The 14461-nt window shown below is 39.3% G+C and overlaps 1 protein-coding gene across 1 annotated transcript; it reads right to left on the bottom strand.

Annotated features, from left to right (window-relative positions):
* Positions 1–5306: 5306 nt before the first annotated feature.
* On the bottom strand, positions 5307–10084 carry LOC140941441 (uncharacterized). The gene is made up of 3 exons (XM_073390437.1): positions 8956–10084; positions 7658–7991; positions 5307–5527 (listed from the first exon to the last, which is right to left on the bottom strand). The coding sequence occupies exons 1-2, from the start codon at positions 10040–10042 to the stop codon at positions 7702–7704; spliced, it is 1377 nt and encodes a 458-aa protein (XP_073246538.1). The 5' UTR covers positions 10043–10084; the 3' UTR covers positions 5307–5527; positions 7658–7701.
* Positions 10085–14461: the final 4377 nt, after the last annotated feature.

Consider the following 14461-nt stretch of genomic DNA (forward strand, 5'->3'; position numbering starts at 1 on the left):
GCGCGTTGATCTGGCCCGGCTGCTTCGGCGAGTATATTCTCGGTCTGGTTGGATTATTTTCTTCGAGTTTGTCAAAGTCTGTGGGATTCGTTTCTCTATCTGGGAAAGTTTCATTGGTTTCTATATCTGTTGCTATCCTATTTCTACGATCCTGGCATGTTTATTTTCCGTTGGAGTTCGAATTTCGTGGAAAAAGTTGTGTTGAATGAGAGCATGTCGGCGAAAATGGCACCTCGTGTTTCCTACCTTGTATATTATTATTATAGATAGAGTGAATTTGAACAAATTACTGCAAATTATCACGAAACTTCTTTGGAGCAATAAGGACAACAACAATTAACTGCAGAGTAAGTTTTATTGATCTTTATTTAGTATTTCCTAGAAATTTTAGCATGATATTTTTACCCCATACTAACACTGTAATTTTACTGGAACCGTACTGTGGTACTATCACAGAGCCTGGGTTACCTGTGGCCCCTCACGTCAGGCCGATAACCCTTACCTATTAACTAAGAAACAGCTGCTAAGAAAGACCTCAACAAGGTATAATTGAGATAATTAGAAACTGTATTTACAAGAATCTTTTTTAGTATCACAGAAGCAATTAATAATTAACTTTCGCAAATAAATGATATATTTTTGACGTAAATATCTTTTCCAGTGGTAGCCTGCGAGCAAGCTCTCCATTTGGGGTATATCGTGAAAAGTAGACGCGCGCCGCTCTCGTGTTCTCGCTTCGCTCGTCCAAATAGAAGAGCTTGCTCGGAACTACACATTATGTCTTTCGTGGGAAGGAGTAGACTACAAAACAGTCCGTATTTTTGCGTTTTCAAGTAGGCGCGAGCAGTCAAACAAAAGGTCTGGAACGAGGCTGAAATAGACTCTTACGCCACGCTTTACCGATTTCTTTACTGATTTTGAGAAAAACCCCCGACTGTTTTGCGGTCTAGAGAACGAGGGCATAAAACGTTTATTTTCCAGACCACTGGCACATGTAAGAAAGCCAGAATCTGGTAGTATTTCTGATTGGTTTATTGTCGTCCCCAGAGCCTTGGTTCACACGAGGTCACAGTACAGCCGTGCATTCTGTTTACGTTGTTAAAAAGCCAAGAATCACTGAATACACTAAATTGATTTCCTGTGCGCCTTCCCCGCCCCCCGGTTTTTTGCCCCAGAAAGTCAAAACATGCACGCATAAAAGTTAAAAATAACAATTCATCTCCAAGAGAATTGAAACGATGATGTCTTTGCAGCTAGCTAAGGTGAAACATTCTCTGGTTTTAAGATACAGAGACCACTCCAGTGGGTCCTCCGGACCAATTGCCTCCCACGCAGACGTTCTCAGGGGTTCGTCAGGCGTTCCTGCCCCGACGCAACGCTTCTCCCCACAAAGGAGGAGGAGCGTAGCGTGACGACACTATAAACGGCTGGGTAGCAGACTATCCTGCCCCATAAACATCTGCGGAATTGAGTGGCTAAATTCCTTTCCCATTGTTTGCAAAATCAGTAGGAGCTCGCGTGCAGATTGTCGGAGAACTAATCGGCGCTGTTGAAGTCAAAGTGCTGACAAACCAAACACATAATACGTTGAAGCTCGGTAGAGCATGATACGTGACCAAAGAATTTAGCTCCGGACAAGACAATAAGCGTTGGCGTTTGGTATATCTCTCTTTGTAAACTGGATTAGATGTCATTTGCTGATAAAGTTGTTCCGTGGTTGAGGCAATGGAAGGGTTGTACGTTGCAACAGAACGAAAGGCAGAATTTTTTTTTGCACTTTACTGTTTTGTAGAGAAGTCGACTTCAGATCTACTTAGCAAATTAAACCTCCAAGGTAAATTTTTCACTAAGATCGTGCGGGCAGTCTCTGGTACGGAGGGGTGTGAATTACATCATTAGTTTATTCTAATCAAGGCCTTCACCTTTTTGATCTTTTCTGGAGTCGAGTCTCACACGAAGTTAATTTCTCAAGGTCCAAAGTGCACTTCCCAGATCTGGAAGCGTGCTGTGATTGGTCTGAGTTTTCTACCACTGGATTCAGCAGACGTTTGTGGGGCAGAAAGGGGTGACGATCGAACCCCGACGAACGTCTGCGTGGGAGGCTACCGAACCCAAGACCCACCTGCTTTTCAAGTGCAATAAGCTACCTAAAATATTTGTGCCCCCTAGTTTCTAAAGGCCTGCTACGGCCTTTTGCATAGAATGTACTGACCTGAAAGGTCGGTACACGTGACATATTGCCTCGTGTGTAATGGAGAATTTTTGTGAAAATCTTTATCTCTGCAATATAATTTTGTAACTGCAACAAGTCAAACAAATTTGGTCTGATTTGATTTTTTGAAATTTGTTGCAGCGACAAAATTCTGTTGCAGAGACAAAGATTTCCACAAAACCTCTCCAGTACACATGAAGCGATTTGACAACATGTTACGGCAACTAGTCACAAAACTTGTAGACAAGGAGTGAACTAGCTGTCACCGTGACGTGTTACTGCGACTTGTTGCCTTGCGTTCCGACCTTAAACCACATGCTCAGCGTGTTTTGTTTTTTTTTTAGCTGGGGGTGCATGTGCGTGCATGAGTTCGAGGCAGGCCGGGGCAAGGTTGAAATCAAGGGTGGAGTCCCTGTATGGCGTTTTCCCAGTCCCTCTCGGTCAATTCACTTCGGTGACATATCCGAGGTGAACGGGCGGGAACGTTTGGACCAGGTGACCCGAAACGCTTTGGCCGCACGGAATAATGAGGCCTAGTAACTAGGCAAGGTGGAGGGAAAGCTATTACATTCTACATTCCTGTCACGATGAATAAAGATCATATGGCTGCTTTCTTGGCCTTTCTTGTCAGATAATGGTTATCTCCATTAGTAAGAATCCCCTCTCTCAAACTTTCACCCTAATAGACTGTGTCAAATTAATACTATGACTTTATGGAGGAGAGTTTGTTCAAGAATCAAGCCAGTTTTCACGATTACTTCTATTATTTCCTGAGATTAGATCCTGGTCATCAGTCTTAGGGATTTAAGGCTTAAACTAGTTTGCGTGGACTATTCCTTTCAGTATAGCAAACCCAACACTGCCCTCCGAGTGCCCTATAGTGACCCTGTAGCAAGGATACCAGACAAGCATCTAAGAAGCTTTATTCTAGTTTTTAAAACAATGATATACAACCCCTGGCTGTCGTAAGCTACCCCAGTTGAACTGTGACTTAATCTCTGTAGTGTCGAAAAGCTACTAACGTTAACATAAGCACTAACAGCTCGTTTATTCCGAATGTTGTGAGTAATGAGAGAAGATTAACCAATAAAGAAGTCTTGACTATGCTCTGTTCTGCTGTAAAGCACGCAAGAAGCCACTGATCTAGAGCACAAGTAAAGTGCAGAGGAAAAAAACACGAGACGTAGTCGAGTGGTTAATCCTACTTCTTGAGTGCTGTACAGTACCCCCCCGGGGGGGGGGGGGTACTTTAGGAATTTCAGGGTGGGGATGTGCTGCTGGGACCCTGGAACCCTTAACCTATACCAGAGCTAGTTCAGCTGAACTTTGCTACCCTATACTAGAGTAAACTCCCCAAATCCTCCCTATCCTACAGTAGCTGATTCCCTGGTCTAGATAAAATCTTCAACCAACTGATCAGTTTCCTGAAAAAATGATACCCTATTCTAGACCCAATCGCTCTGATTTATATACCCTATCCTAGAGTAAACTGCTTGAAAAAAATACCCTTCACAGCGGCACATACCTATATAGCCCATATATGGCAGTACCCCCCCCCCCCTGGACAGTACCTCAAATGATCCCCAGACAGCAAATGATCCCCATCATCTGCGGTACTGTACAGTGCCCTAGCGGCTACCTAAGCAATTATGAAGTGATTATTATAAACATCATCATTATTTTAGATGAATATGTTTTAGCCATAAACAACATGTGCAACGTTTTTGCTAAAAACTTTCAAAAGTTTCCAAAGGAAGATGCCTGTATGTAGTTTTTCGCTTCTTTCACTTTTTTTCTCGTTTATTCTTTCTCGCTTTTGCACTTAAACGTTCGGCCTTTTCTAGGTTATCCCATTTAATGATTATTTTCTACGTTCCAAATAAATTTTGCATAGTTAGAGTTAAATTGCCGATGTCAGTTTTCTAATTAATAATTAGATAACATACGCTTCCTTGGGCTCCCTTGCCTCATCTTTTTTAGAAATTTTATATCTATCTTTTGTGTAAACGGCAAAATGATAATAAAGCAAAACAAGAGATGCCTGCATGTAGGCTAAATTATTCATGCATTTCCAGCTGAATTTTTGAAAAACGTTACTGCTCAAGAGTCTTCCTCGCACAACCAGATTTTTTCGTTCAAACGTTAACACCATCTCCAAAGTAGACAATATAAAAACCTTAGAGGGCAAGCATGATTGTTTTTCTCCTACTTCTCCTCCTTCTCTTCCTATCTCTCTATTTTTTCTCTACTTTTCATTTGCTGATGTCGGGCTTTTCAGCCATAAACCTTGTGATTTGATCTCAATTTGGTCAAAAGGCTATTGATTTTCACTAGCCAGGGTTTAGCAATTCCAGTCAGACTTTTCTGCCAAAAAAAAACAAACGTGCGAATCACTGTTGGCTCAATTGTAGTGAAAACGGTTCAGTGCCATCTCCAAAGTACAGGCAATATAAAAAAACGAAGACTGAGAGGAACTATGTTTTATTCTTCTTCATTTTTTCTCTTCCTTTTCTTTTTTCTTCTGTAGTGTGTTTTTGGGGATTTTTGTGCTCAAGAAACCTACATTTTGGCCTAGGCTTTCAGTCAAATGGCTGAAATTTTTGCCAGTACGTTTTTTTGCCCAGCCCACATTTGCATGAAAATTCTTAATAAGTTTGCAGTATTAAAACATTTTATTTAATTTCCTTGCACTTAAGGTGGGTGAACACAGTTTTGTCAGTTTCTGAGTATATGTCATTTGCCAGATTATGGCAAGAGAAGGGTTGCTGCTCACAAGCTGAAACTTGGCAAGTGGAAAATATATTGATGAAAGATTTTGAGTGACAGGTAAAATTTGTCATTTTCGTTGTTTCCATGGCAACATGAACGATTGAATACTACCTTAAAATTTCACTTTTGCTCAGTTTACAGGAAATTCACTCATTAGATTTTCCTATAAACTTGCACACAGCTTACTATAATTAATAATTACCATTTGAAACTTATTTGACCAAATTTTAACAGAGGGGTTTTCAGATAATCAATAATACAATTGTACTGTAATTATTAAATTTGTCACAAAAATCGTCTGTTCAAATTCCGTTTTAAAGTTCTAATTATTTAAAATATTATAAAAGTAAAAATTCTGCCAAATATCACAAAATTTTAATGAGTAGATTTTGAGAAATCGTCTTCTGTGTACCATTGCTTTTTCGCCGCCATGTTTGTTTGTCTAAGTTAAAACACTCGCCGTCACGCGAGTTACCGCTGACCGCCCGCAAAACTGTGTTCAGTTTGCTGTACTGAAACATTTTCTTTACTTTCCTTGCAGTTAAGTAATATATAGATTTAGCCAGGGCTAAAAGCGAAGCTCCTATTAACTCGAATTTATAATTCAAATCAAACAATAAACTTGTATTCCACAAATCAGTTAACTTTAGAGCACATTCATGTGACTTTTGAGGGAAAGACTACGTGATTTTCGAGAAAAATAATTTGCAAACAGTCCAAGCTAAGAGTGAACTTAATCTTACATCGAGTTGATAGCCTTTATATGTACACCCAAAAAATAGCAATCATCTTCGATCACATTTAAGAGCCATAATGGCTCTTGATCACAGTAGATTAGGCCTGGAAAACAAATCAGGCCGAATTTTTTGCGTTCGACATGTTTACTTTACAAAATCTTGCCAACAATTCTAGGGACGTGTAAACCAACCTTTTATACTTTTTGTACATCACATCTGAGGTGAAACAGTTCGAAACAGTACCATGAGGCGCCGTTTTCATCATTCAGACCTCGGACAGAATGCAGTGTTTCACAATTTTGCAATACAAATTGCACTCATTCAATATTCAGGACGATCAAAGCACGTGTGGGCTTTTAGCGAAATCGTCAAAAAAATTTCCAAAATCACCTATACGGCTAGCCAGTTCTCACTTTTGACAAGTCGACTGTTTAAATTAAGATTAATATAGTTATACGCTTCAGCACAATAAAGAATTTATTATAAAGATCTGTAATCTTCAAAAGCGTTTGATACGCGCGGCATTTTGACTACTCTTGCAAGCGATGTTCATGAGCGACTGAAAACAAACGGCACAGCGATTAAAATTGCAAAAGAGACTACTAACAATTAATAAAGAAAGGGAAAATAATTCGGTGAAACATATACAGAGACAACAATTTTCATTCACGAAGACAAGTCTTAAAGTGTCTCTGAAAATCCTTGTTTACGTTTTAAGCCGGCTTCCCGGTGTTTGCTTTTTTCAAAGATGAACTCGAGGCAAGAAAATCGCTCAAAGCTTTCTTTTACAGCCAGAATTATAGCCACATATTCTTTGGAACGTTTTCTTTCTATTTGCGGTGAGAAAATGTCTAAAGGCTTTTTACAGTTTTTGTAAAGTTCCATAAACTGATAATCAAACCTGATACTCGGTCACTCTCGGTCAGATCATCGTCTCAAATCTTACACACGTGCATAAACCAAATAGCCGCGTAAACTACGCTCGACTTCATTAAATTAGATATAAAAAACAAACGAATACAATAATTACTCAGGCTTACCTTTTGAGATGCACTGAAAACTATCAAGTAAGGCCAGAACCGCTTCAGACTTTTCAACCGTCTTACGCATCAAGCAAGGTGAAAAACGAAAACGATGCCATCCGAATCGGATTTCCGACTTTGCCAAAGCGACGTATTTCTCAACCAAAAACCCAATAAACAAACTAGCCATGAATAACAGAAGACTCTTGATAGCAGCTGAATTTCACTTTGTACATTTAGTGGAAAAAGACAGTTAAAAACATCACAAGTTGACACAAAACTCTGTCAGCTTCAGCTGTCAAAGTAAACAAGTTTCAAGATGCTGCATAAATTTTCCGCGTGAACTCACCTGTCAAATTTTGACCAATCAGAGTATAAAAATTGGACGTAGAGCGTGACCAACGAGTGACCTTGGTGAGAAAAGTCAAAAGCAACTAGCACGTCCTCCCTGCTTATAAAAACTGGCTTAATTCTTAGCTTCCGAGGTCAGTTTGAAATCAAAATTTTAATTGTGCGGCACATATAAAACACAACATAATTCATATGAATTGAAAAATTAAACTTGAGCCTGCAATCATTTGAAAACTAGTAACTTGTCAGCGGATAACTTTAAAAAGATACTCGACCTCGATGGGTCGACACCTGAGCCCGCGATACGATCAGGTGATACTGATCAGCGGATACCCTGTTTTGACAGCTGTCAATTGATCACAAGATTGATGTGCAATATGTCTGCAATATCAGTCTTTCTGTGCTCCCAAACTGAAAAGTGTGATTGAACATTGGTTGCCCTGTGGTGCGGACGGACGGGCGGGCTGAGGGCGGTGTACGGTCACGTGATTACCAAATTTTCTGGGATGGGTAGATTTACTTACCCATGGTGCTCCGCAGGCGCGCTTCGCGCGCCAGAGCTCCGCTATTAATACTAAACTAATTTATAAAGCCAATATCAACGGTTTGTTCAGAATTTGCAAAAAGGCGAGTCGTCAGACAGCATAAGAGACCATCCTTGGAATGGTTGTACAGACACCTCATCAGAGTTGGGTATCCTGTGAACAGTGAATCCTAGCATTCCTGCCACTAATGCTGCGGTATCCTGGACACCACAGGGATCTTTGATAGTGAAAGGAACGGCCACTAAGCCACTTGTAAAGTCACCAGGGCCCCACAGGTCCCGCCTTACATATGACGGTCCCTCCAAGAAATCTGTGATCCATCCTCTGATAAAACTTCTGCCAGTGGGAAACATTCCTTAGAAACAAAACAAAATTAAATTATTTTCTTTTGCTTAATTTGGAGAATACACACTCCCTAAATCAGATAAAGTAAAAAACTAGGAAAGGTTTCATCAAACCTGACTTACAATCTCAGATAAAAGAGCTTTAGGTAGCCTACTCGCACTGATTGCATCATACGAACTCTTCACAATAAATGTGTTTCCATGCTCTCTTTTTCGCTTCCAAAGTAATAATGAATTTTTATTGAAGACCTTTTGCGACGTATAAATTTGATAGTTAAGACTATCAAATAGCTGAAATGGATAACCGTTAAACCACATGGCAAACAATACAAGAGGTGGCTGTGTGAGGAAAGCTTGAAAACCCCCCCTACTCGCGACCCATTTTAATATATTTTGAATTTAGAAGCAAGCCTTCACTAATTACTGTCATTTGCATGGGCCCTCAGTCGCCCAACAAATTATTTGCAACAAAATATTGTTTTCTCATACTAAGGATTATATATTGTACGAGTTTCTTTTTCTTTATTTCTTTATTTTTCGATTTTTTTTGCGGTTATTTTACGTTATAATTAATTTTTACAAAAATCATTTTATTATCATCATTATTATTTTTTTTCATGAAAATTATTTTTATTTTTTCATGCTCCGGGATTTTCCGGGCTTTTCCGGAATGTTCCGTGTTCCTGGTTTTAACAACGCCCCCAAGGGAAGCGGTTTCGTCTGTTTCACGTGGCCTAGTGGTAACGATATGGCCCGGTGCCTCGAAGGTCCCAAGGTTTTCTCTTCGCCTCTTTTCTTTTTTTCTTTTTCTTTTCGTATAGTTTTCTTTTTAGTTATTACAGCTTTGTTTCTTTATATAGCTTAAAATTTTTAGATTTATAAATTTTCTTCTCTTTTGCCTAATATTTTGCCGTCAATTCCTCCGAAGTCCTTCGCGAGGTCGTGCGATTTACGTATTTCTAGTAGCGTACATACCTGAGGCATATTCCTCTTGATAGCTCATAATATGACTCCACCATTCTTCATCTGGGTTTCCCCGATAAGTGGCCTGCAGATTCCAGAACACTTTCTGAACTAGATCCCACCATTTTGAAGAAAGGCCAAAGTCGTTCTCTATGCCTATGGGTTCTAAGAGTGTTCTTAAAACTTTCAGCTTAGAACTTAATTTCATCCAGTCTTCTTCACTGCCAAGCATCTCCATCGCTGGTATTCCACATCCGCACATCATTCCAAAGTCGAAATATTGATTAACAGAATACATCAGCGTAATCTGCGAGACGATCTTCTGTACAGCTGAGGTGGTTCCAAAATCTGCTGTGACTCCATCAACAAACTCGGGCACTTTTAAGTTTTCTTTTAACTGCTTTGTTATTTGATCGAACAGGAACTTGTAATCCACGGTGTAGATAGTGGGATCGTTAACCTGTACTTCGATTGTTTTTTTTCCTTCATGATCGACAAACATGTTGCGCACGGAGGCTTTCGAAGAGTTTCGATCGATTGCACAAGCAACCCTCTTGATAACACAGAACCACCAATCATCTGGCGATGTCCTAAGCCTATAGTGATGAGAATAGGCAGTGAAAACGGCAGCAAACATACCACAGTCAGCACCGGCTGAATAAACTTCCTCATCTGAACCCAATGCGGAAACAATATTTGTGGGCGATGGAGCGCTTGTGTCGCGCTTATTTCTGCCGCCTGCGATGATGGAGAAAGCCTTTTCCGCTGCATACTCTGTGGCTAACTGTTTAGCCTGCTTTGGGTCTTTCTTAAAGCAATCTTTGAACTTGGATGGAACCATTTTGTGGCTGGCGAGAGAGACAAACTTTATGTTCAATCCATCGGCGGTCGTACTGTGTCGAACGACAGTTTCGTTGGCCTTAGATGTTTCAGTTTTCTCATCATCCATCGGTATGTCGTTAGCATTTCCCTGAGCGCGTGTCATCGATATTGTTGTACGACATATTTTCCCGCTGTTGGTGGTTGAAGATTGCTGATCGTAGTCAGTTCTCAAGCAAAAACAATGAGCAGCACAAAGCTGCCAGATACTTTTCCTCATGGCTGACTAGCTAGTAATACTTCCTCATTCTGCCTCGTAATCATGCGTGGAAAGCCGTAACTCTTGTCATGTTGTGATGTGGTTATATTATGCGCCATGCGCACTAGGAACTCGTCACGCGAGAAAACACACTGTACTAGTAACCGCCCACCGGAGTGATCTGTGCATTTGCCATGATCCGAGTCGAAAGAAACAGTAGACTAAGTATTAAAAGGTTTTGTAAAAACATATAAATCCGAGTCACAGGTCTAGTAAAGTCATCGCTGAAGCAATTAACTACCGTTGAGGGAGCTTTTTATATACCTATCGATAGTTTTCAATCCCTTTTCCTCAGTGATGAACAAAACAAGCGAAACAGAAATTGTTGTCTTAATGCTAGCCAAATCACTAGCGAAACAACAGTCAACCAAGTCCTTTTAAGTCTTCTAGACTTCAAGACTCCCATTGATCAACTAACAGTTTAGGAAACTCCCAACGAACAGCTTCCAGCGCTGACTCGGATAATTCAAAGAGTAGCCTGCAGCGTCGCAGACACCGTCCCTACTATAGAGCGTCTGCGAATTGACCACTCCAGAAATACCATAACATACCATAATGCTCCTTGTTTGTCACTCCAAAATTTTGCATAAGCATTCATGTTTTGCAGTTACTGGTAAAAGCTTCAAAATATCATAATATATCAAATTCATTTCAATACAAGTTAGAGGGGAGCTTATATTGGCGAGCCTGTAACTGGTGGGGCTTATATTAAAGTTGGGGGCTTTTAAGTGTTTCTGTATTTTGTAGCTTCAAATTGCTTGTGCCGTTTTTCTTCAACTTTCACTGACGTTCACATGGATACCAGCACTAAATTGGCCACACTTGCTTTAGAAGAGGAGGTCTTAACCGAGTATATCTTCAAACATGTCAAGGCCTACTCTGGGACCTTATCTCGCCGCGAGATTGTGCGAGCTAATGCGAGTTTAGGCGAGTTAAGGCGAGATAAGGAAAAATTGAGCTCGCCTATTAGTTGCGAGTTATGGCGAGTTAAGGCGAGTTAAGGCGAGTTAGGGGAAAATGATCCACCTTATGTTGAGGTTATAAGGGTTAAAACTTATAATATGCTTTAGTAATATACATATAAAGATGCCTTGCAATCTTTGTATTTCTTATATATATAGTAGGCTCCATGTTGTCCAATTACGAAAAAATAATTTAAAACAAAAAAATTCAGATGAGCTCCAAAGTTGAATGAAGCCAAATCTTGTTTAAATTTATTAATTGAATTATTTTCTTAATTGGACAAGCTTAAGCATGGATATGCTAGTGACATGGAGTCCTGTTCTTTATTAATTATATAGCACTTAGACACCAAACTATACCATTTGGTGGCTGTATCATAATAATAATAATCATCATCATCATATATTATTTATTAAAGCTATATAATTATTTGGCAGAATAATAAATTACCAGTAGTGCAGAAAAAAAATGAAAACAAAACAATCATTCAGAATTGATAAAAAAAACTGTAGCTGTAGTATAAGCACAGGTAGGATATTTTATTTTATTTACTTTTTAAAATCAATAACACTATGTTTTAATAGGCAGGTGAGCATAATAGGTATCACATGACATGTCATCAATTGTTATCCCTAACTCCAGAATTTTTAAAAAAAATGTTTTTGCAGTCTGTGTCAATGTTCTTCAAAGAACTAGTATAAATAACCGGGGAAGCTGACGAATTACAACTCAGCTGAGGAAATTTTTATGACACAATCAATTTTACTGAAATGAAATGAAATTTCTTTCTCCTTGAAAATTATAAGACTTATCTTTAAGTCTTCCATTTGATCCATTCTCTCCACATCACTGATGGTTTCCCTTGGAATCCAGCTCAATTGTTTGTTTTGACTGCCAGAAATGATTGCCTTTTCGTTTCCTCGGATAATTTATTTTAATTTCTTGCAAATGAAGGCTGATGCCTTTTTGCAAAGACAGCAGTTCCCGTATTTTAGAAACTCCCTCCTTAAACTTGGACAATCCTGTGAGAGACACCTTGATTTCTACGAAAGAAAGGAGGATCAAGTTAACTTGATAGTAAACTCTTTATCATTCTCAGCCTAACAAAACAACAAAAAATAAATGACCATATTTTCTGTTCAGGCTTACTTATTTTTTACAAAGTGTCAGAACGTGTTCATAGTTGTGCAGAGGACTATACCTTATTTAACTTGATTAACAAGAAAACACTCTCCACTATCGGCTTTGTCTTCCAAACCGATGAATCTTTCCTGCTTCGCATTTTTACAAAATGATCAGCGGCTCAGGCGTTTTGTGCGTGTTTTCATGTCACGTACGCCACATTGAAGCTTCCTACCTGAAACTTGCCAGTGGACTGGGATCAACAAGGCTTTGATAGAGTTAACGTTGCAAGGGTAAAAGGCTTTAGCTTAGCTTACCTGCATGTGATACATTTTGAAACTTCTAGATTTAACATCAAAAGTTTTGCACGAGTTCTCCTCCTTTTCTTCAGAAGTTTTTCCGTCCATCTTGAAAACTACCCAGAATGCATATTGAGGACAATAGGCAGGGCGAGAGGGCCCTGGGAAGACACGAGTTACCAGTATCTTCTGGGTAATTTCAAAGATGGCGAACGAAGTTGGCTATCAATGCTGAAATTGTACCTTAAGCAATCCTTTATTCAGTTAAGGGCTAAATGTAACAAGTCTTTATGAATCATGCCTGGGTTATGGTTGCCAGTCTGACTACAATGTAGGCCATACAGGATAGCACGTTGAGCCAATGTACAGATCTTCTCGTACGAGGTAAATATTTATAAGAATTATTTATAAGAAATATGGACTGCAATCAGTATGTGGTGTATATAAAGAATTCTCGATTCTAGCTACATCCTAGCCTTTCATTGATGATTGTCAGCTAGAATCCTCATTAAGCTTCACCAGATTATAAGATGATACGTATGCTACTACTCTTCATACTTGTATGTCATAAACATGCAGCTAGCATGCATTATATTTGCAAAGTAATTAAACTTTCAATTACAAGTAAACTTTTTTTGTAAATCATTAACCAGCTTAAAACTATAAATGTAATATTCTGGTATTATGTTTTTGTATTTCACTCTAAATTCGAGATTTGTTATTTTAAGCCAAAAATTAAAAACAAGTCATAGGATAATATTTTTAACTGCAAATGAGAGATTCAAAGCAAGCTTGACTTTAGAGTGTTTCTTTGTCTCACGTAGAAGTGTAAGACTAAAACTTAAACTATTTTATGAAAACTTTTTCGTGGATTCACTGTTTGTGCTTTTAGTTAATGTCACTTACTTTGTGGACCAAAACACAAACAGTCAACATGGGATTTGTAAGGCCTGGTTCAGACGCCGTACTTTACATGTGCTGAACCTAACTGAATAAGTTCGACTTTGGAGCAACACTGGCGTGACATCTGATTCAGATGGCATACCGTGTGTCGAACCTAAGTTAAGTTTGACAAAAGTTCGGCAGACTCTGTCGAACTTAACGGTTTTGCTGCACCAAACTAAAACTGCTGTACCAAATTGATTCAGACGCTGCTCTTTTGCCTTACTTAATTCATCAGTTAGGTTCGGCACATGAGTGGAGCGGCGTCTGAACCGGGCCTAAGACCCTGTGACCCCATGCCTCTGGAATTTCTGCCATGCTTAGCATTGAAGCCTTTTCGTTAGGCAACGAGTTAGTGCCATGTTCAGGCTGTTCCTGGTAGTTCCATTGACAGTCCAGTTGTGACTCCAAGGCATGACAATGTTAAGTAAGAAAAACCTCATCAAATCTTTAGTGGTGAAATACCCTTACCAAAGAGGCTATTAGAAATTCCAGAAGGATGGGGTTGGTCAGTTACATATTTTTTAAAGGTAAAAACCCTGTTTTCCTTAAAAATCACTATCTTTTAAACTTTTAAAATTTGTATCCTTTGGGGTCTTCCCTTTATGGAGTAATAATATTGTGAAATTACACTGAGAGTAGGATGAGATATTAAAATTGGTATCCACTTTGCGGTGGCGAGATTGGGTGAGTTTGTGCGAGATAATGCGAGTTTAGGCGAGTTAAGGCGAGATAAGGAAATTTGAACATAATCTCAAGTTGCGAGTTAGGGCGAGTTAAGGCGAGTTAAGGCGAGTTAAGGTCCCAGAGTAGGCCTTTTATATGTGAAATAGGTAAACCCTCTCTTACCAACATCTCCACAGTGTGGACACTTCTCTGTTAAGAACAGTTTTGTACGTACACATTTCATCCCCCGAAATGGGGGTTTAATACTAACACGCGCAACGCCAAGGTATATGCAGTCTACCGCTGTCAGGGCTGTCAGTAAGATTTCAAGTTGCCGGGTACATGTTCAATATGTAGGCGGGAAATTGAAAATAAATTTTCCGTTTGT

Source organism: Porites lutea, chromosome 6 (assembly GCF_958299795.1).
Source record: "Porites lutea chromosome 6, jaPorLute2.1, whole genome shotgun sequence".
Lineage (NCBI taxonomy): Eukaryota > Metazoa > Cnidaria > Anthozoa > Scleractinia > Poritidae > Porites > Porites lutea.